The following is a 24421-nucleotide window of genomic DNA, read 5'->3' on the forward strand; positions in this document are numbered from 1 at the left end:
ACCCTTTAAACACTTTAAAGCCTGTTATTTAAAGAACTGTTCATACCCTAACTGAAAAGCATTAATTCACCAATTCAAACACTATTCAAGTTGAAAATCCTGTTATTGTGTATCTGATTAAATTTTCTTTATCAGAACGGAGATTAATTTAGCAGAGAACCTTAGTAAGGATGTTTTTTCTGCCCCTCCCACCATGCTGTCGTGTCCCCCTCCCCCTCCAGTTTTAACCTAACCATTTATCACAGCAAGAAAATAAAAATAATTACTTGTGAAAACATTTTAATGATAATCTTATTTTCTTCACCAGTTATGGAAAACAGCATCAGAGTATTATTTAAGAGTCTGTGAGCTAATGAATACAGTGAACTGATAACTGCACTAGTGTCGCTTCCCTCTATATCTCACCATAAGCACTGCTAGAAGCCCACAAACTCTTTTGCATTTCTAAGGCTTTTAAAAATAATATTAGAAATTCAAATTGAATTACTAACTCTGCCTTAAGGCAAATAAAATACTAAAATGCAGTAGCATAAAGTAATGCACACCAGGGGAGGAAGCCTTTATCGGTTTTAAATATCCTTCTCCTTTCTCCCACTCCAACCACCAACACTCATATCGTATATAGGCAGTGACTAATAATGCTGAAATTAAAACATGTCAAAGTACTGTCATGAAGAGTATGACTGTTTTGATGTATTTTGTTACAAAGGACAATGTCAAAAGAATGGTTTGCACTAACTCTATCACAGAGGATCAAATATGCTCTATTTATTCCTACCATTCAACCACAGCCTTAAAAAGGGACAGCCACTAAATAACTGGGACAAATAATTTGATACCCATCAGGACAATCTGGAAGAGAATAGAAGTAGTCATTGCACTGAACACATTCTTTGTGTTCATTCAAGCCCTGGTTAACGGCTCAAAGAGAAAACGACTCAGATCCTACCAAGTACAGTGGAAATCAAACCTATCAGCAAATGGTAGCAGCCTGACAAATTTTTATATTTTTATCATCTACACGTATCAAACCACAACTTCAAAGATACTAAATAATTACATAGATGCCACAAACACATGCATTCCCAGTTTCATTGGAAAAGTCATATCAGTTATATGGGACAAGAAGAAATTCAAATTCTTTTTCTCACCATGGTATCTATGATATTCTGTTCATTGATAACTGCTCAAAAAAGTAAGATGCCACACTGGGGAAAAAACACTTTCGAGTGAAGTGTTAACAAGAAAACTCTAGAGCAGTGTCAAGACTCTCAGCTTTGTGTAAGAGAGAAATCCTGAATGCTCAGCTCACCTATAAAACCAGAAGAGAACCTCTATATAACTGATGGAATGATTAGTTTAATTTATATACACAGTTGCTTGTGACTACCTGAATCAGATCCGCTCAATCGTTTGCATTTCAGCCACTAGAGGGAACACAAGCAGAGGGACAGCACGAAGAAAGGCAAACTAGAAAGTCGGCCTTCTTGCCACCCATAAACATTCCTGCAGAAAGTGGGAAGCTTTGCCAGACAAGCAGCCACTGCCCCTGAAGCAATAAGTTATTACTCTGACAGAAAATGACTCTTCTAAGCAAGAAGCCAGTGTGGTCTGATAGTGTTCTGTGGTCCAAAAGCAGCAGGCTAGTGGGCTTGCTGATGCTGTCTGTGTAGCCAGAGCAGTTATCTGGAACCAGCCAGAGCCTCTTGCATTTCTGGAAGATGCCTGCAGGAATCTGAAGGTCAGGTAGCTGACAAAAATCAGGATCATTTTATCACGTCTACTGGGTCAAACTATAGGCTGAGCCACTACTCACAAACTGAAGCAATTTTCTTTAGAACATTATTCAAATAATTCGGGAGGAGAAAGAGGAACAGTACAGTTATAACTAGTGCTCCCACTCAACAGCTAAAATACAAGTCAGGTTGAACTGCACAACAGACAATCTTTACTGCCCAAAGACAGCAGGGTGACTAAAAGAACAGAAAAATCATTTTCCTTCTCCTAAGCAGAAAATATATGATATTTTCTAGCCACCAATTACTAAATTAACGAATTGAAAGATGGAGTCCCAAACAGGGTGCAAAAACAGTGTCCTGGAAAAAATCCAGCATTGTCTTTTCCAGCTGCTTGTGTGAGGTTAACAGGAGGACTGGCTTGTCTTGTGGGAAATGCCCCACTCAAATCTTTTGTATTCATTTTTGATTAATGGCTTTAGTCATTGTGGAATTATCAACAGCCTGGTAAAAGTTCAAAGCCCTTTGAGTGAAGAAAGATGGGCAAAGGGTTAGGAGAGGAGGGTAAGGTAGAGTAGGGTAGGGTACAGACTGGGGGAAGAAAGGAATTGCATAGAGATAGATGAAGAGGAAAAAACAGCAAGATCGAGAGGAGGTAGGGTACATGATTCACAAAAAAGAGGAAAGAGGGAGGAAAATAAGAAGGGAAGATGCACTACGACCTATTTTAACATAAATTCTCAAATAGATATTCATGAAGCTCTTGCTGATGGTGATTAAGAGAAAGGTAAAGAATAGTTTCCAAGTACTAAAATATTAAAAGAAGCTGAAATGAGAGTAATAATTCTCCTGGTATGACTTTTGTCTTTGAGCAGTTGCAGTTACAATAGGAAGTTATAAAATCTGAGTAGAAGAAAGTGCATTTCATAAAACGTGTCTTTCATGGTATGTTCCATACTATGAATCTGTCTCTGTAATCTATGCATCACTACAGAGAAGAAAGAAAAGTAAAATAGAGGAAGGAAAAGAAGATGTAACACAAACAAGAAAGCAATACATAAAAATACCTAAACCTGCTGAAATACATTAAATTAAAATTTAACATCAGTTATGTGCACACTTGCTAGTCCACGCTTTTTTTTTTTTTTTTTTTTTTTTAATGCTACTGACCTGTAGAGCTCAAATGGTTTAAAGTACACCCAAAAAATATTTTTCTTCAGTCCATTTTCAGTCAGAAGCACTTCACAGTTCCTTCAGCATGAACTACAGGGAACAATTGGGAGAGTGCTTCCTGCAAGAGAGTTTCTACTACAGAATTTGTTTGCAAGTCAGTCTGAAATCATATAGGCTTTGCTAACCTGCCAGATAGGTAAGGCATTTTCATCTCCTAAAATACTGAATGAAAGGAAAGAGCAAGAAAGAAGCTGAATGAATGTTTGTTCATTCCATTGCTTTGACTGGCTGGTTTGAGCCTTGTTCTGAGATGTCTGAACCATTCTATTGAGGTGTTTAGTTTTGTTTTTTTTTTATTTATAATGTCATATTTTAAGCTGTTAGAAAGGCAACAACAGTGCTTTGGAAATTCCAAATAAACTGTACATTTGACATTGCAAACTCAAAAGAAACTGGATTACAGTTCAGTTAAAATTAAACATACAATTGTTTTTTTCCTTTAAAAGGCACAAGCTCTAGCAGCAACAACATCTAGCATTGCTAGTGGCCTCATACATCACACCAGAAAATGCAGGGTAAAGTCTTCAGCTGTAAACGACTGACTTACAATAACTCATTGATCTGGTCTGACATAGTGAAACAAAAGGAAACCTTCGTATTTTCCTCTTTACTAACGCAATCAGCCTGTCTGAGCAACCAGGAACTTTCACTTAAAGGCTCTGTCAGCACAGAGCCATAAACACCTCAGTGAATGTAACAGGGTGAGCCCAGGGAGCACAGAGATTCCTATCAGATTTCTGTAAAATCAAGATCAAAGATACATACCCCAGTGAGCAGGATATCAAACTTGCTACCCTGGTATGGGTTCCATTATTAGCATCAGGATTACCAGTGATGACTTCAGTTCAAGCAATGGAGCATCCAGATCCTCAGAACGACTGCTCAGTTCTGACAGTGCAGTCCAGCCTTCAGACTTCTGCTTAGCCATGCAAGCCATACCTCTTCTTGCTTTCTATCACAATATCCCATTGCCTCTCACTCTGCCCAGCCTTTCTCTACACTCAAAGTGATACTCCCATCTTTCAACGTGTTGCAATACCACTAACTTTCCACATCCCTACTGAAATACCTTTCTTCCCTTGCCCTTACCACAGTACACTGCTGTGACCTCTACCTCCTGAAACATTAACACCTCCTTACAGATGCAGTCCATTGTCATGGGTCCCCCAAAACCCATGCAAAGGTACACAACTGCTGCATAGGTAGTCAATAGTGAATAGCTAGCTAGCAGCACGTTGTAGCTCCTAGGTGCCAACAGAACAAATTGTATTGTGAACTTCCTATGGCTTGTAGACCATATTCTCTGCCTATTTAAGTTTAGAGTAGAAGTTTCAATTGCTGTATCAGTGCACACAGCTGAAAATCATGGGTCAAACCTGTTTACAACTATGAATCTTTATTGCAGAAAAGGGGCCAGGAGCAAAACACAGCTCTGCCACCCAAAAACATTACTGAAATTGCACTCATTCAGTGATTACACAGGCCACGATCCTGAAATGCCTCTAATTCCAGAAGGGATAAAAATTCCCCATTGGTACCTATCCCTGTACAAAATGAAGAGAGGCCATGCTTAGGTGACTGGAACTAATGGAATGGATATGAGTGCCCTGTCAGCTGCCTTTATATTTCAGATAACAGAGGAAAGAACTACCACAAGTGTGAATACATTCATCACTACTAAGGGAAGAAGAAAACAAAAGTACTAAGAAGCACCAAACCCCAAACATATTTGCTTCTATATATGCTGTTTTCTCTATTGAAAGCTGATACAGATTAATTTTTTTCTAAGACACTGAAAGGTTTGATGTATAACTTATGTTTCAGCATAATAAAATAGAAATAAAAAATATGAAGAGTAAAACTTCCCAGAAAAATCAATAGAGAATGAGTATGTGTTTGTTTTAAAAGCCTTCACTGCTTAATTTCCTCAGGAAAATGTAATGTGTAAGGGTTACTTTTAATGTGAGAAATAAAATCCCTACTGGCTACTCTCCAAATGTACCAAATTTAACAGGAGGTGACAGTTATGCTGGTTTTCTTACCTATGCTTTACTATCAGAGCTTATCTTGTTAGACAGTGTCCTAAAGATACAGACCTAAGATTTCCAGAAGGCAAAAAAGAAAAAGAAAAAAAAAATAAATAAAAAGGGAGGGGGGAGAAAGAAGGATAGCAGAATACAAATAAAAATATTTTAAACTACTCACTCTACCTAAATATTCTTATACATTAATTTCAACGATGTTATTTCATCCAGATAAAACTCACCCACTAAAACAGTAACACAAGTTTCATGCTGCAACTGACATTGACTCCACTGGTACACCATTAATATATTTAGCCAATCAAAAGGCACTTCTGTGTTACTAAAATGTGGTTAACGATAGCCAGCAAACATAAAAATAAAACTTTAAAAATTATACTTCCATTTTAATTGTCAGATAGATAGCATGAAACTACCTCATGAAATTTACAGCACAATTTGAAGAAGCCAGTATGTCACACTGATTCTCTTAACCTCACAATGGAAGTCCATAAATTTTGCAAGTCAGTTTGCACTGTTCCTCACTCATAGAATGATACACAGCATCACTCCCTTCAAATAAATAAGCAAGTAGAGATGCAGAGAATTACTAATAATCTTTCTTAGTAATTCTATCCCAGAAAAAAACAGAACATGTCTAATGCATGGAAAATCTGGAAAGAAATTCCAGAGGGGTGTACAGCAAGTGACAAAGCTGGAAAAATTAAAGTCCCTTGCAATCATAGACACAACTAAATGCCACTTTCAGTTCCTTGAACCCACCTCTTCAAGTACCATAGGCAAAATGGAAAAACAAAATCACCACAAAATGAAAAATTTTGAAACCTGTGGGTTTGGGCTTTTTGCATGCTTTTTTTTTTGGGGGGGGGTGGGGGCGGAATGGTGGGGGTAGTGGTGCTACTTGCTTGTTTGTTTTTAAATAGAAGAGTTATCTTCTTTTGTCAGAACTGACAATACAAAGGAGTAGAGTCTTAAGAGTCCTTGAGTTTTATGCAGTTTTTTCTTTCCAAAGCTTGCACTATTATTTCACATCAGTTTTTGTTAATCTAAATCATGACATCATTGTGTACAGAATCCAGTTCACTGGCACAATCCAGATCTACTGCATAAATTGCTCTGAGAACAGATATGATAAGTCATGTTTTTGAACTAAAGAAATACAGTCTTCTCATAGAATGTGTAAAGAGAGAATTCTTTCGCTAGCTGTCAGTGGGATTTTGCTATCTCTGTTAAATATATAATGGTTAGTGTCATAACAAAGATCAGCCATCGTGTTATGGCATTTATCTTCATGAGTGAAGAGAGGAAAGGCTACTGTGATTTATTCCATCTCTTCTCATGAGGCGATTAATGTCATAAGCGATTAGTCTTCAGTACTGACTTGTACACAGAATAAAATACAGCGGAGTGGGATGCTAGGCACTTTTAATTGCCACAAGTTTGGAAGCCCACATTACTTACAGATGGCACAGTCGACAATTACTCATCTAAGATTTTCAAAAATAGGAGAATATTTTGCAGTTCACTAACTCATATCCATTTTGTGTCATTTATTTGTTCAGCCCTTCTTACCAGTCTTTCCACATAGTCCTTTCCCCTATTTCATCACCTAAGTCCACCCACACTTGTCCTATTAAACGCACCATTTATTGCAGAACTGAAGTCCATACTGGTGGTTTATAGTGGTATTTGATAGCATCTGTTTAGAGGTTTGAAAAAAAACACTATTTAACAACTATTACAAAGAAACATTTGTCACAATACAAGCAGATTAGAAACAACATATAATGGCTCTATATCTGTGTTTGTATTCATATATAAATACATAAACAAAACTCGGGATAGAAGGAGCAGCTTTCCTCAAGTTTTGAGAAAAGTTACATGCTCACTTCTTCCCAGGGGCCTCGTAAAATAATCTGACCATCCTAAATTTAAGTTAACAGAGAAACGCACACAGAGTATTTTGTTTACATGCTCCCCACTCCTTCTTATGAAAGAAAATACTTCAGATAATATACTGTGATAAAAAGAAAAAAAAAAAAAAAAAAACATGATAAGCAAAAGTTCTGTTAAAGAGGGAAGAATTATTTTTCCCCCAAAATGGAATATGAATTGTCTGTATTTTCTTAAATTCTCCTTTTCTGGATACTGCTAAATCGTACCAAGCTAGGTACATTTTAATCCTTGATATAAAAGTTTTTTCTGTTAAAACCAGCAATTCTTTGCCATTGGTTTACACCAGATAGAACACATTCTTAAAAAGCTCTCACCACAAAGCATTATCTTTATCTAGGCTTCTCGAGTATTGACTTAAACATTTCTATCAAGCTGTTAATCACATCCACATATAATGTAATCAGCAACTAAGACCAACCCTGACGGTAAGACAAGCCAGGTAATCGGGTAACATTATGGCAGGGAAGAAGTATCATGAAAGCTAAGGACATTTCTTATTGATGGTAAATGGACAGGAGAGAAAAATCAATGGATCCTCATCAGTACAAGTGTGTACTGGCTGATTTCCCTTTAAGATTTAAACCAGTATGAGCAATCACTTGGCACTGGTAAACAAATTCCATAGGACCTCCAGCCTATAAAGAAGGTGAACTGTGACTTCAAAACCGGAGTTCATAAGGAGACAAAGTGCTGCTTGTTAAAGTTTGTAATCAGATCTCAAACCAAAATACAGAACATGTCTTCCCCCATGGCGGTGAAACCTGAAAACGTTCAGAACAATCTGCAACTGTTGTGGAGGCTCCAAACTCCTGACACTGCTTGAAGGCATTGTTCCAAGCTACAAGACTGGCTGACACCTACAGGTCAAGCTGGACAAGCACTGACCAGGTTACAGTGAGAAACGGCCATCAGCCATACACATCATGCAACTGAGAGAGGAAAACATGGCTGTTATACAGTGTATTCAGTCATGGGCTTTATTCTTTTTCCATGAGCACCAACACACATACACAGGAAGATCTGAGTTTTCCCAAAGTCACATAGCCTCAGCAAATATAGCAGTAAAAATTGTCAGCTCCTAGGAAATGCTACTGGCAAATAAATTCAATGCCTATGGGGTTTAGGCACATTGTTATAGAGTCAATGTCTTAGAAGTTGATAATAATATATGTTTTAGATATATCTTCCATTTCCCTCCAAAAGTAGCTAGCAATAAGTGAACAGAAAAATGAAAACTATTTTATGGAAAAGTTACACTGCCTCAACTTGAACTTCCAGTGTAACTACTGAATTCATAGTGTACCTTTGAAACAATGAGAATTAGCAATTAGATTAGCCTTACAGTTCAGATCTGGGAATGTAGTCTTCCTTTAACTGTGCCAGACAATCTCATCCAAAGACATAAAATTATTCTTATGACATTTACATGCTATGGCTTCTGAGCTTAAAACAAAAATAAACCAAGGTGTCCAGAATCACAACAAGAAAACTAGCAGAGTCTCATATTCAGGCATCACATCAAACAGACTTTTGTACATGGGAGATTCTAGATTTATATTTTTTTGCTGCTCTAGAAATAACCTGAGCAAAACAATTTGAAACCAATTCTGAAAATTCCAATAGGAGATATTATTACCTACTGGATGAGAATATATTTCAGAAAACAAATAGGTCTTTTCAATTATTTCAAAGGGATTACTTATAATTTCAGCCAAAGGAATATTGTTGTTAGCTGGTTACCTAATTAAGTGAAATGGTAGCAAAATAAATAAATAAACAAATTAAATACAATTTTATCCTACAATTCAGAGGTTTAGGGTTTTTTCCCCTTTTCTGTCATTGTCAGTCATAGATTTATTTTTTTTTCCTCTCCCTTCAGTAGATTTGCTATTCTGCATCTCATTGGTACAAGAACATCTCCATCTCTTCTTCACCGTGTCCCAACGCAGCACTACCATTTTTCTTCCCAGGATTACATCAGTATCACCCAGGCACACACTGTTTTCACTACGTGACATGCCAACAGACATAACCCAGTTTCATTCTCTTCTACTAATCCCAGAAAATGTATGCAAGTACTAAAAGTAATCATCTTCATAACTATTATTATGTATGTAGCATTTAAAACCTCATTTTTTCAGAACATTAGTCCTCAAAATGCTTTCCCCAGATCCATTCCCTCCCCCTCCACACCCATATTTTTCTATAAAATTAACTCCAACATTTAACAACACTTTCATTAACACATGAAGCTTCTTGCCATAACAGCTCTAAGAGTGCTGATAACAGCAAACAGATGCAGTGATCTGAAAATCTTTTTTAAAACTCTCATTCTCTTTGCAGCTCTTTCAGGAGCATTTCCCAACCATCATTTCTATCTATCAACCTCAGTTATCTAGGCAGCCACTTCTGTAGATCTGGCTCAGAATGAAAACAGGAGCATTATTTTACTTTAACTTTAAATAGCTTGAAATATTATCCTACAGCTCAGACACTAATATAATGACTTAGTGCATGAAAATTACAGTATGAAATTGTGTCTGTCCTCATTAAGCATAGTTGAAATTGACTATGCAGACAGAGATTTTCTTTTTTGGTTGTTTTTTAATTTAATGGAAATGTTAAAGATTTCAAGAATTATAGTAAAATGAGAATGTTTTGATAATGTGTCAGTCTATCTCCACACAAAGTAGGTAGCCCTACAAATTAATAGAGACAGAAGTGTTATCTTTTGCAACATAACAATTCTTTCATTAGACATTAATCTACAAAAAGTTCTAACAGGTCCCTGAAGAATAAAAAAAAAAAAAAATCCCACTTAGGCCAAACCGATTTGACAGATTAAAATGTTTTAGCTTTTTTTTGGTTGGTTGGTTGTTTTTTCTGCATAGAGTTAAAGATGATAAGACAATATTTTTCTGATCTAATTTCCAAAATCCATACAAAACATTCTTGATCAACTGCTTTGACTCTTACTCCAAATTTTTTTTTCTAGTTTTCCATCTTCTATTGAAGTTTTCAACCTGTAGTTCACAGACCACTTGAAAGACTACCTTTTTGGAGACCATGAAACATAGTAGCTCAAATGATTGCTTCGACACTGGCTTCATCCTCAAGGTCTTTTACTCTGCCCACTCCTCTTATTGGTTATCTCTTGCATTGACCCTTCAGTCAATCAAGCATCTGTTTGTTCACTTCTCCCACATTTATGATCTCTTTCATTGGAAAACTCCCCAGACAGCCCTATACAATTTCCGCAGCCTCTTCCTCGAGTGCCGCTGCTGGTGTGGGTCTGGAGGCTAAATTAACAGCCCACAATGGTTACAATGAACATCAAACATTTACTGTGAAGGGCTGATTGTAGCACAAGTACTTAGAAGTTCCTGTGGAGGTACTTAGTAAATGAAACAATAATCAGCAATGCATGTATGCAGCATGCAGTAACTTGCACCTCCAGACTGATAAAAATCTCCATATTTAGCTTGTGAAGCCACAGCCCACTAGTTCTTAAGTGCTTCTACAACTTTAAAAAAGAGCATGTTTTAGTATTACAACCACTTAGTGGGGCTCACCATCACTGGAACACTGTATCTCAAAGAGCAGGAAGGATCCTTCATAACTGCAGTATTCAAAGTAGCTTAAAACAGTAATCCCATTTTCTTTCAGTATCTGCTTTTTGGGGGCTGATCCCATGCCCTAGAAACCACAGTATTCACTAACAGACTTTTACTAACAACAAAGAGCATCAGTCCAAGACAAAGACATAGGGTTGGCCATCATTGACAAGTTCCACTCAGATGGGTAGCTCTAATTCCAAAAGCAATAGGGGAAAACAGCAGAGTTAGCTGATCCCTGAACACTGACTGGAGGAACTGCATTTTAGCATGAAGAATTTGGTTTGCAAGATGAAACCACCACACAAATGGACCAACCCAAGGGACCAATGTCCATTTCTTGCTATTGCAACTGCCTTACCAAAGGATGCTGGGGCTTGGTACAGGCAGACCAAATGCCCCAGGCATGTAGACTTGTTTCTGTGATTCTCCTAGTCAGTCCCACAGGGCTGGAACCCAGTACTTGGTGTGATACAGATATACAGAAGATTCGGGCTGATAAGTGAGGAATTCGAGGGACCACATCAAATCATGTAATCCTTATTCTGTCCTCCCATCAAATATTTCCTACTGGGATACCTGGCAAAAAGCACTTCAGCTATTACCCAGGAGGCCACTGTTGTACTGTGATATATATTCAAAGTCTCCAGCTGCACAGATGTACTGGGCAGGGTGAAGTAAATCATCACAAGAATCTCCACCATTCTTTTAAAAGATTAGTAGCCTTACGAAAGACAGTTCGTGCTCTGTATTACTGCTTCCTCTTTTCTACGATGTGGCCTGACCAACACAAGCAGTTGCTGAACTGTCCAGCCATTCTGCTGACGTGTGCTTAACACAGGAGATGTTTAATAATGCAACACAACTTGACAGCACAGCATCCCAGGAATGGGACAAAAGGAAGACAAACAACCTGTTTGACAAGGACTGCCGATGTAGCAAAATCGGCTACACGGATTTTTCTTATTCTTGGCCCCCCCCAAAAAAAAAATTGTTTCAAACCCAGACAGCTCAGTACAAGAACAATCCAGGAAAATCCTTGGTAGTCCCTGACACCTTCGGGAAGGTACACATTTGTGGAGCCATGGGTCATCGTGAAACCAGTAACAAAAAGGTATTAACGTATCTTCAGTAGTAGCTTATTTGAAAATGTCTTCAACAGTGATTTACTAAGCTTATTCCACATCTAGACAGTGAAGCCCGCTAAGTTATACTACCTACTTTTCTTTTTAAAACAGAAGGTGAGTGTTTGCAAGATGTCTTGAAAACTTGCATTATAAGTGAAAGAAATTACAAAAGAGATTAGAATGCATTAAGCACTACTGCTCTAAGTATGAACCTACTGCAGCACTGCTACATCAAACTATTGAAAAAATCCAGAGACTAAGTCCAAAAAAGCCTCAAAAAAAGCAGAGAATGTGAATGAGCACTATTCAATGGACACAGAATCCTCAATTTGTACAAGAAAATTGGTGTTTTCAGTCTAGTTACTGTCAGGAAAAAAATAGGTAATGATGCATTTGAATTCTAAATCATGGTCATTGGACAACCCTTCATAATCATTTTATTTGCCTAGATCTCCATTTTGTTAAGTAGGATGTGAAATTCCACAAAAAGACCAGCTTCTGGCAAAGGCCAGAGAAGTCCTAGCTCCTATGGGTGATGAAAGTTACTAAGTGATTTTACTGATTTCACAAAACAAATTTGGGGCATGTGACTTATTTTCACATCTGAACAAAAAAGGTGACCTTGAGACCCTTTCCAACTTCATCTTCTCTGATTATCAGTTCTATGATTATCGAAGTAATGCTCTAATTAAGATGCTTTTCCTGCTCTAAACAGCAAATTCCAGAGGTTCTCATTGGTATTACCCGTCTAGAATTTCTAAATGACAGAAATGCCAAATGAGAGAATCTGGTGTGATCAGAGAATATCAGAATTTTGGGATAGCTGCCAGAATCTTGGTCCAGAAGAATGACAGCAGGCTATGGTCAATAACGGTCTATTTTCTCCCACTACCCTTGCTAGGAAATACTGGCATATAGGCATAGTGACATGGAATGTCACATGCTTCTCTGATACAGCAATGCCAATAGATATACCAGCAGCTGGTGGATAACTGGGAATTTTGAGGCATAAAAAGAGGTAACATTTACCCCAAAATATGCATCAATAGATGTATTTAAACATCTGGATGTGGAATTTGTTCAGTTAAAACTGATGGAACAAAAAGAAAAATAATAGAAACATTAAGTTATCATTTAATGATGGATGAAGTTAAGTACTTTGGCAGAGCCTCATCTTATATAAAGAAGGTTCAAGTTTCAAAGGCAAGAAGAAATCATATGTGGCATAAAGACTGGCTGCGATTTACTAGACTCTGTAAACATTTCACAAATCATCTCGCCAAGTATAGTGAACCACTACACACAGTTAGGCAAGTTCTCCAGGCTGCTAAGAGTCAACCAAAATGGAGTAAAACTTTGACCTTCAAATGGTTGATGTATACTTTGGTTAAGGCTCTTTTCCCTTTTTAGACACCAAGTCATACAGGAGGCTATCCAGGACAAAGCAATATAAACCCTGACTAGAATGACTGCTTTGTTAAGTTCCTGGTCCAGTCTATACTTAACCAAGATCATAACAATAAAGAGAGAAAATAGCTTCAACATTAAGTTCTCCAAACCAAATAATCTACTAGCTCAAGACATTTGTCTGTCAAGGAACACTTCTGAAATTGTAGATGTTTAGAAAATGTTGTTATCTCTAAGTCAGACTATGCTCTACAGGATGCAACTGTCACCCACGGGATAATGACCTCTAGAGTTGAGCCTCTACAAGCAGCGAGGAGATTCTCACCATCACAGACTCAGCTAGACCAATCTGTATATAGGATGACAAGTTTTAAAACAGAGTATGTAATGTGTGCCTTCCAAATAAATTACTTTCTGATGTTCCAAAACCGTGAGTAATAATCTAGGCCATGACCTGGAATATCTTCTACAGAGAACTACAGCCCAATCCTCTTAATGTCTGTGAATGACTCTGATGATTCCAGAGCAACAGACTGAACGGTGGTTGCCAGTCCTGGCAAATGTTGTCAGAAACTAAACTCTATGTTACACTACAAAACAAGTCATTTCAGACACCTGAGGTACAGGATGCCACATCAGACTCAGAACCTGCAATGTAACAGCTGGATCCCATATGTTTAAAAACCTCATCTAAAAGGTCCTCTGATATTGAGGAAAGCTACATGCCGGGGTCTACACAGACTTTGTCCTGCTGAGATAAAGCCATTAATGAGAGCCAAACTCTTAATTTTCAAAGGATAAAAACAACAGATTCCCCACCTCGGTTTCCTGTTCCAATGTCAGAAACACCAGATCTTGCTTACACCAAAGTGAACGGTACTCCTCTAAATCCTCCAACACCAAGTGCAGTCCCCAATCCCGATCAGTGCACTGACACCAAAAAGGCCCTAGGAAGAAGGCAGGCACTGTCGGACAGCTTATTAAGCCATCTCCTGATACTCATGATGTCTGTGCTAAAGTTCTCTAGTGGATATATTTAACTAGTGGTCTGCTTAAGGTATGATATTCAGAAAGACGTAGGTCATCCCTTCAAACCAATATTAGCTGCAGGTAAGAAGGCACCTCTCTATCCCTTTTACATTCCCAGCAAGAACATCTCCCTTCCAAGAAACTCCAGCAACAGGAAACTATCGGGACTTCACAATGACAGAGTAGCCTCAAAGGACCAGTAAATCAATGATCTGGGTTTCTTTGGGAAGAGTGACTGTCATTCAAAGTTGACAAGAGATTAAATGGGCCACCTGTGGCCAATCTGTTGTGCTTGAGCAGCATGGAGATTTGCTACCTGAACAGGATGAGCAAATAGGCTGAACCAGGATGTGCTGCTTAGAACTGGCTCTATTCCAGGTGGTTGTTCTGTCTTTGCATTGGAAGCTAACTGTTCCGGAGTGAAGGCTAAGTTGTTTGATTCCTTCAGTCTCTAAGTTCCTCAAAAGGAAGATTTGGTCAGTTTCAACTGGAATTCATGGAATCATCAAGAAATAATTTCCACTAATCACATCTTCTCCCAGGTCTTGATAGCAGACAAGGAGGCCACTAGTTAGTTACTGCTATTTACAGGGAATGCCAAGATTATCATCATCATACTCAGGAAAAGGGAAAACATTTTGAAGTTTACAACATTTAAAAAAAACGATATTACTCCAAAGCCAAGAGGTCAAGTTTAGCAAATGACTCTCCAGGTGATTGTAATCCGCTGGTCACAGTAAAAAGAACAAAGAAAGGCTCCAGCAGGAAGCACAGTGAGTTTGGCTTTTTGCTTTGAGGACAGCATGCTACCTGGTCCAGACTAGGATGCTGCAATGACACAGTTTGATTCAGGGAATTAGTGAACTGGGCTAGCAAATCCAAAACACCTGATGTAAAGGGTGGGTAGGGCCTTGGGTGTGGTTAGTGGACAATATTTCACTGTGATTCCACTGGATCCACATGTAACTGACCAAATCTTGTGAGAAACTTGTAATCTGCTGGAAGAAGAAAAAACAGATCAGCTATTTCAATAGAAACATGCAGTGTGACAGAAAAATATTTGTTCTTCCACAGAGAAAGGTAAGCCAGGAGCCACTGGAAGTATTCACTATAACAGTGAGCATTAAAACATACCTTTAAGGCACTGAGAACACCTTTGCATTGTTGAGGAATGCTCATATTTAGGTCCCTGTAAGGGTTTACTCCTATATATTACCCTGCTTTGATAGAAGTAATGTAACATTACTGAGGATGGGTCCCATTCCTGGGTTGTGTTCTTGCCTTCCTAAAGGTGTGGCATGCCAAAGGTTACAGGGCTGTCTCAGTGTAAAAGTTAGAATCTTGTTCCTCTCAATCTACCCTAGAAGAATACAAAAGGTGAGCTGAAATAGATTATATTTTATTTGTAGAACACCTTCTAAAATAGAACATACCAATTTCTGTATTATTTCATGCTAACAAAATGAAATGACGCTTAAAACAAACACAGAAGGTTAAAAAAAAAAAAAAAAGTGCAGGTTCAACCTTGTCTAACAAGTGCAAAAATTACTTTGAATAAAACAAATTGGAAGAAACCCTAGAGCAGACCAAAATAAAATATAGCTCTTCAAAGCAGCATTGATTGTGGATCAAAGGGAAAGGCCATCAAAACTTCCCAAGCCACAATGTTTCTGCACGTCTGAAAAAGAATTAACTCAGAATATGGAAATAATAGTAGGTCTCTGTTAAGAAAACAACAAAGAAATACTTAATATCATAAAACAAAGTTATGTCAAATCTCCCATTTTTAAACATACACAAAGCTCCTTTCACACAATGCTTTAAAATGTTATTTATAGCAACAAAAGCGAAGACTTAAGATAAAAGTCAAAGGGATTATCATCAGTGGTCTAGCTACAGAGAAGTTATTCTTCTAATTTTTTGTTTCTTTTGTGGTCTTCAGATACGAAGATGTAATGCAAATATACTTCCACACCGCTATATGATCTGTTTCAACTACACTATCTTAGCAGACCAGATGAAGCAACAATCAGCTATCGGACAGCCAGAGACATTAAACAGTAACATGCAAGCTAACAATTCCAATGGGCTTTTATTGCTTTTTGTGGGTTTTTTTCAGCATTGATTTCCTTAATTAATTAGTATAATTTTCATAAAGTTTAACAGAGCAAGAGAACAACTCTTAATTAAGAGCTGGATCCTGTCAGGAGACCGGTGCAAGAAATACAAGAATTAAGGTATCAATATTACTCACCCAGTATGCACACGTCTCCTGAACCATGAGGGCTCTCCATAGCACCATAAAGCACATAGTCTTCAGTAACTCATGAAAACCTTTCTTTCAGAATGAAATTTGGAGAAGAATGAACAACAATACTGGAGAGGAGATCCAACACACAAACAACTCAATAAGCACTACTGTTCTCATTCTTGGGATTTTCTTCTGCTTTGTTGTCAACTAGTAATACAGATCTGTGTTTCAAAACACCACTTAACAGGAAAGAGAAGAGGGCAATAATAAGGGCAAGCTACTCATAAAAAAATTCTTTTAAAATATTACCATATCACCCCTCATAGGCAGATGCTCAATGCTTCATACATACACTGAGCTCTGCATTCCCCAAGTGAGCAGCCTCCACTCATTTCATCTAGGCCTCTGTCACCTTTCTATATCACAAATAACAAAGGATCGTGTCTAGTAGTCAAATTAAAAAAGTTGGATCACTGCTACCTACTTAAAACTGTTATCAGCTCTTGTGTGGTGGCAGAGTATCCTTGGACACATTTTGTTCTCAGTATTTTTTATTTCAATATTTTTTATGCAGTATCTTAAGGCATGAAGTTATTAAGAGGCAGAATTCACTACTTCAGGACTTTCAGCAACTGCTTGACAGTCTTCGTGAGTTTAAGAACAGCTGAAATTAAATGGATACAAGCGTTTTCAACTGTAAGGAATCATTACAAATTGCTTAAACTACTCAGGTATTTAGCCTTTCTATTCAATTTTTATGAGTTTCATGTATGACCAGAAAACAACACTATGGTTTCATCAAATGAGGATCAGCTGAAAGACAGAGGAAATACAGGATGTTTCTCCTCTTTCCTTTAAAGATTTTCTTTTGTTCTCATTCTTTTAAGTGTTCTATCTTAGTCTATCAGACACAAAAAGCAGAAAACTGGTATGGAGGTAATGCCCAGGTCATACATAAGCATTGCTGTAGTCTGCTGCAAAGTACAAAGTGAGTTGACATATCGGGTCTACATCAAAGATATACCCTGTGGCAGGTTGTAAAGACAGGTTGCAATTTTGCCCATAAAAATGTGTGTTCTACAAAATGGGTTCTGTAACATGAACTGTTAGTGGTATGCCACCATTCCACTGATCCTGCACATGCGTTCATTTCTCAGGAATGCTTGTAAGCTGGGCTATGCCCTGCCCTAAGATAAGCAGACTTGCATGAGGAAAAAAGCAGTGTGTCGCAGACAGAAAGATTCAACTCTCTGCAGGAGACTTCTTCCACAAAATGCAAGTTCCAATACAGGACATGCCAGTGGCTCCTGTTTTACTGCCTGTATCACATGCGTGGTATTTACAGCAAGAGCTGACTATAATGGGAGTCCTTTCCTCCCTACATTTTAAAAATTAAGGGAACAGCTTGAAAAAAAAAAATTGCATTGCAGGAACTTAAGTTTCCAAAGACCATTTAATTAAATACTAAAAAACACTCAACACACACTGACTGTCAGTTTGGAGCCTCACCACTTAGACTTACACATTACAATGTATTTTAAAACTGTCATGTAATACATTTTTCTAAAGTACTTCTGCTTCCTTCATTGTGAATGTGGGAAATGGAGAGCTGTGTAATGACTTCAGGCTCAAGTCCAGTTTTTGTACTCCTTTTTATCCATAACTATTGCATAGTGCATTATGAGTTTCAATATAGATTGAATATAGAGACATGACCATATCCATTTCTCTCATAATTACTGTGAGAGAAATAGTAATAGAGAGTGAATGAGGCGAAAGTGTAGCCACAGAAGGAAGATGATTTTATGACTATGAAACAGAACTACTACAGAGACGCTGTTGGTACCATAACTGCCTCTCCCACAGACTTCCTGCACAGCTTTGAGTAAGGTACTTAATCTTTCCTTGCCTCAGCTCCGCATGGGTAAAGCTGAGGTCAAAATACTTAACTTCATAGGCATGTTATAAGTATAGAAACATTTGCGTTTGGGAAGCTACTGGGTGTTGCTAATAATAGCTATTTATGTAAAATTGAAACATAAAAGAAAAATATATTTTAGCACTGAGTCTGAAAGGTGTACAGAAAATGAGGTATGGCACCTCACACCAAACAAAGAAAATAAAATGAAAAAATCAGCAGCTCCAGTGACTGAACTTAAAGTACTTGGGAAACTAGCATGCAAGTATGTCGTTTAAAGTCTAGATTGTAATATATGAACGTGCACAACAGAGTGAAAAAGCAATGCCAGCAGTATTACCTCTGTCCTTTCATACTTTTGAGCACATCATTTTGAAAACCCAATATTGTTGCAATGTAAGGGCTTTTGTAGAAAACTTAACACGTAAATATCCATACATTTGCTGTATGTATTAATTCAACCTCTTCTTCCTAAAAATAATTCAGCAGCATACAATTTTACAACATATTGATCTAGGTAACTCATGAGTCGATCTTTGTGAGTAGGTATCAATCACTTCATTGTTTACTTGTCGTTGGAAAGAAATTGATTTAATCAAACCTTGCAGTAATACATTATTGATGTATCCCAAGAAAACAAAGTCATAATGAATCATCAGGGTCCTAACATAAAACACTCTAAGGAGCGGCAATTTTGGCTTCAATCTTTCATTGTGATTTGCAAACATATGTCACTATACCAGTAAAGCCCGGTGCAAGACTGTAGTTGTTCTGAGCAGCGATATGTAACATTCACGTAACAGACTTGGGACAAGCTCTCCATAACTTGTCAAGCCCAGGAGGCTAGACAAAACCACACTATAGACCTTGTGTATCTCCACCACATTTACACAGCAGTGTAGCATTTTCACTTGATTTTAGCAAATCATGACCCTTCTGAGGGGAGCATGAGGTAATATGACATCATGAAAATAAGGGAGCCTCAGCCCTTCTCCTCAGCACTGGCTCAGCCTTTGTTCTCCAAAGGCTTTAAACTTTTCCATATATAAGATCACATGGGAATATCAATTTTACTCGATACACAATCAAAATCCTCTATGCACATTTGACAAACAAAATACAGCTTATAGTGGCAACTATAGCAGCAACTTGAAAGAGTAAAGTTAGAATAGCATTTGATGTATTTTATAGACTTTTAAATACATGTTGCCAGTTTAAATTATGGAGAAGCAAGTAGTCTAGGAACACCTACTGACAAAATTATTTTGGTGAGTGCTCTACTGTAGTTAAACTTCTGTTACAATAGTGAGAAATAAGAGAGGGCAGTAGCAACACTGTATCAGAACATCTTCACTAAAGCAACATTGTTACAAAATGTTGTAGGATGTACAATGAGCCATGTCAGAATTTAGCACCGACCAAGCATATGAGAATACCTCAGTACAGCTTACAGAGACATCTATAGGTAGTGTCTGTCTAATACCTTATAATTATTTATGTAGGAGAGGCAGGCTGAACTTCCTATGTAGCAATTCATACAAGGTGAAAACATTTTACAAGAAATGTGCTTCATAAATAAACAATTAATAGCAATACGATACCAATAACCATTACCAGGAACAGATGCACCATTAGCACACACGTGTTACTTAAGCAGTTCAGTCAGTATCGGAGATGGATAACAGATAAAGTTGGTGTAGATACAGAAAACAATATAACCAGCAGCCTGTCTTTCTAGCTTTGTCATCTTTCTACGCACAAAACTGAAGCTGAACCAGACTCAAGTTTGCAGAAGACACACATACAGACGTGTACAACCATACATGCTGTGTTGTGTATAACTATTTGTTGTAAAATTCCTAGAATGGAGAGAACCTGTACATACTCCAAACCTGAAAAACAACATAAACAATGTACTCTATTACACTTAGCAAACAATAATACAGAGTCATGAAAACAGATACAGTAGGGTAAGGGAGACAGTTTTTTAATGAAGTGGGAATGGACTAGGTCTCCAGAGTCACAGAGCCTTTCCAGAAGTGGGTTTGATTGCCCTGGATTTTCCCTGCCCAGTGGGGGAAGTAGAGAGGGTGAAGGGAAACCCCAGGACAGAGTTCTCTCCAACGTCCTCGCCCCTCACCCCAGTCCTCTCGTCCGGACTAAAGGGACGAAAAGGCAATTCCCGGATATTTCACTTTTCTCTAGAATTAAAAGGAGGGATTTTCTTGAGATAACCGATGCATGAACTTGCAGAGATAGAAACAATCCCTGGGTACTTACACACACACACACACACATGCAAAAGAAGAAAAGAATAGGCATTTCCTCACACATACACCGAGGAAGGGACGCAGCTATTTCTCCTCTCCAGGCGGGGACGGGAGGGGAGCAGCGGGCTGCCCGCACCGCCAGCCCGGGCTCACCCACGCTCGGAGCGGGCTGCCCCGGCACCGCCGGCGGGAGGCACGGCACCCCCACCCCCCCCCGTCCCCCCCGTCCCCGCCACCGGCTCCCCCCGCCCGCAGGCACGCCCGAGCTCCCCTCACGCTGGGGCACCCCGGCCTCTCCCCTTCCCTTCGCGCACTAACTCGGCACACACACGAGCTTGCTCACACCCGCTCGCGCGCGGGCACTCCCTCGCACACGCGCTCCTTCACGCTCCCTCACACACGCGCTCCCTCACGCTCACACTCCCACAAAGTCCCCTCACACACACTCTCCTCCCTCGCTCTCTCTCACACACACATACACACTCGTGTTCGCTCTCTCTCTTCTCCCCCCCCACCCCCACCCCCCCCCCCAGCCCCTCCTTCCCTCCCTCACACGCACGCTCGCCCCAACGGCCCCAACCGCCAGCAACAAAGCGGCGGGCAGCTCGCCGGGCTGGCGGCGGCGGCGGGACGCGCGCACACACGCACACACACACACGCGCGCGCGCACACACGCGCACACGACACACACACACACACACACACACACACACAATGCTGCCGCGGCACCTACCAGGCGGGCAGCCTCGGCCCAGGTGCGGTCCTTCTTCTTCCTCTTGTCTTTCATGTTTGCATCTCATTGAGGTGGTTCTGGGGGGGGGGGGGGGGGGGGGGGAAGGGGGAGGGTGGGGTGGGGAGGGGAGGGCGGACCGGGAGCGGGGGGGGGGGGCCCGGAGGGGTTCCGCACGGACAATGATACGGTGACACCGAGCTCTGGAGCCCCCGGGGCGGGAGGGGCGAGGGAGGAGGAGGAGAAGGAGGAGGAGGAGGAGGAGGGGAGAGGGGGCCGGGCCGGCTCGGCTCGGCTCCCCGCAGCGGCGGCAGCGGCGGCGGCACAGCTGACAGCTTGAGGGATGCTCCGCTACGCTCACAACAATGCTCTATGACGTCACGCGGGGGAATGGCGCCCGCACCAAACATCCCCACGGCGGCCGCCCTCGCGAGGAGGCCGCCCGAGAGCGCTCCCGCCCCCAAGCCTCGCGAGAGCCGCCGCGGCGCCGCTCTCCCCCTCCCCGGGGCCGGGGGCGGCGGGGGCGGGGGAGGGCGCCGCCCGCCCGCCTGCCCGGCGCGGCTGGACTACAACTCCCGTGGTGCAGCGCGGCGGGCGGGGCGTGTCCCCGGGGACGCGGCACTGAGGGCGCTGCCGGGGCGGCGGGGCCGGTGTTTGCAGTTGGCGCCGCGGTTGCGGTTGGGGCCCCTTCCCGCCCCTCACGCTACAAAGCGCGTTCGGTCAACCCAGCCGAAAAGCAGGGCCCGGCCCTTTCCCCCGGCGGGCGACCTCCGCGCTGGCGCTTACTTACGGCTGGGGCGGCCCGCGGCCTGGGCGGGACCGGGCCGGCGGAGCGTCGCGGGGCGCCTGTCGCCGCGGCGGGTCCCGCCTGTGCCCTCCGCGCTTCGTTTCGGCCCGCGTGCTGAAATCTGGCGAACTCAACCCTGGCCAGAGAGGTGCCAGATCGCAGAGATCCCGCGGCAGCGTTTTAACTCCTTTTCTTGTCGGAACAGGAAAGAACATCTTCTTGTTCCAGTGTAAACAAAGGAGTTAATGTGCTGCGCTCGTAAAACTGCCGAAGGATGTTTTCTGTTATTGGATGACCTAGGAATAAGATACCCACGAAATGCGAAGCGAAGGATTTAGCACACCTCCCTGAGCTGCAGGATATTGCGATGTGGGTTTTCTCCCCTGTTTCCTCCTCCAGATATTAAAAGTATATTTGGAAGACTATTGAAATATATTTGGCATTTGTTGTTCAGACTGAAATGAGTTAGAAATTCAGGCTTTTGTGTCTCCATCTGTTCAGTCTCTGCCTTCCTTCGTCCTTCTCCCAGCAACACCCCTGTTCTGCCCTGCCTTCTTGCCTTTGGTAACACTAAACCTTATTTTCCCACAAATGTACAGTTTACTGGGGGAGGGTGGGGAAATAAATCACTCCTAGTTACCACAGTGCTCAGGCTGTTTTATCTGGAAAAGGACTGGGCCAGCCCTGGAGGAAGCAGAAGTAGCGGCCTGATAGCATTCCCAAAACGCGCTCATTGAGCGCTCAGATGGTGTACGGTGTTCCAGCTGCAGACACATCCTGCTCTTGCGCCTCACCTGGATGTTCTAACTGGAAATGGTACATGGAAGATAGTTCTCCACCAAGACACCTTTCCAGATTTCATAATTCATTCCCACTTAAATGAAAAGAAAAACATCAATGAAGCAAAATTATATTAAAGCAGCTGCTTCTAAATTTACTTTTGATTCCAGACTGTATAGTATCGATCAGAGGATTTGCATATGCCACAGAAATGTTCTTGAGAAAAATGTTGTAGAAACTGAAATGTTTCTGTTTGACAGGTTGTGTAAAAATTTTTACAATCAGCCAATTGTCAAAATGGCTACATGTTCCTTTGTTATTCACTGAATACCTTCTTTGTCACTTTAGTTACATTAAGAAAGGAAATGCTTGCTATTAGTATCACTTATGTGTCTATATGTTTTGTTTCTTTGACTTGTGTTTTCTGCCTTTTATGTCTATGTCCTCCTTCCTTTTTCTTCTTTTGGCATTTCCTTGCCTTTAATAACTTTCTACGCCATATAGGCTTCATTCACATCTCATACCCCATGCTAAAAGCCTAAACCTGTAGTAACTAAGTACCTCATTAAAACTGCCTTTGAAACACCCTCACTGTTTTCAGTATTGAAACTACAGCAAAACAAAAAAATATAGGCAGGTTTGTCAGTCACTCCCATCATACAGTGGCTGTTTTAAGACTGAAAGAAATGTTCTGCATTAGTTCCCCATTTGTCCACACGTAGATGATGATCCAGTTGTTGATCCAGTTGCTTCACATACATAACATGAACTGAACTTCCATTACTCAGGAGAGCTCTGGTTTTGCAGTGTTGGTGTGGGACAGAGAAGGACATTCGTCAGGTAAAAGAAATTCAGGGAACCTCTAAAGCTAATCTGACTTTGTAGATTTTTTGGTTTGGTTCGTTTCTACTATTGCCTGTTGCAGTCAGAACCAGACTTTTATTTGGTATTTCTATGGACACCTGGAATAATCTTTTTAGTATTACATCCTTTCTATTCAGCTGGTGAAGAAATGAGTGTCTGTGCTGTCATTTAATTCATTTGCATCATTCCTCAAAAGTCCAGGTGCTCCTAAGTTCCTTCTGTTGTTCACATGCAAATGGTTGGAAATCACATGCTTACAGTTAGTGGCACTCGCTTTGCTGGAGAAAAAAAAACAATTCTGCTTTTTGCTGTATCAGAGCAGAGAGCAAGCGTGCATTCTCCATGCTTTTGTGATGAAAAAAAAAAAAAAAAATCTTTGCTCCTGAAATGAAATGCATTTTTTTCTGCAATAAATGTTGTAGCTGAATTCAATAAAGATTTCCGGCATACACAGAAAACAAAATGACTCAACAGAACAGTACACTGCTGCTTTAAGAGAGTTAAAAACCATGGGTAAGCCTAGAAGCACAGCAGAAAAAGGTCAAGTTCAGCTTATGGAAGAAAGCATTTCCTATTGATTATAGATAGTATTTACTGCATAGATTGGACCTGACACTACAAGAGATTGTAACCGTTGCTTCTCTAACTGAATTGGCAATAGGAAAATTGAGAAATGG

At 40.4% G+C, this 24421-nt stretch overlaps 1 protein-coding gene and 1 long non-coding RNA gene across 3 annotated transcripts in view; one reads left to right on the plus strand and one right to left on the minus strand.

The window, feature by feature from the left end:
* Nucleotides 1-21402, minus strand: part of ASXL3 (ASXL transcriptional regulator 3) — a 135474-nt gene extending 114072 nt beyond the window's left edge. Inside the window, exon 1 of one of the 2 annotated variants that reach the window (XM_042798091.1) lies at nt 21317-21402. Coding sequence is in view for 1 of the 2 variants with exons in the window: in XM_042798090.1 (XP_042654024.1) it covers nt 21317-21370 (54 nt within the window). In the remaining variant the exon portion in view is untranslated. The remainder of the gene's footprint in view (nt 1-21316) is intronic. The other variant, XM_042798090.1, reaches the window with a different exon arrangement.
* LOC122153933 lies at nt 21160-22744 on the plus strand. The gene is made up of 2 exons (XR_006165784.1): nt 21160-21338; nt 22306-22744. It is a non-coding gene; the product is annotated as an uncharacterized LOC122153933 (long non-coding RNA).
* The last annotated feature ends 1677 nt before the right edge of the window (nt 22745-24421 follow it).

Source organism: Tyto alba, unplaced genomic scaffold (assembly GCF_018691265.1).
Source record: "Tyto alba isolate M040663 unplaced genomic scaffold, T.alba_DEE_v4.0 Super-Scaffold_27, whole genome shotgun sequence".
Taxonomy (NCBI): Eukaryota; Metazoa; Chordata; class Aves; order Strigiformes; family Tytonidae; genus Tyto; species Tyto alba.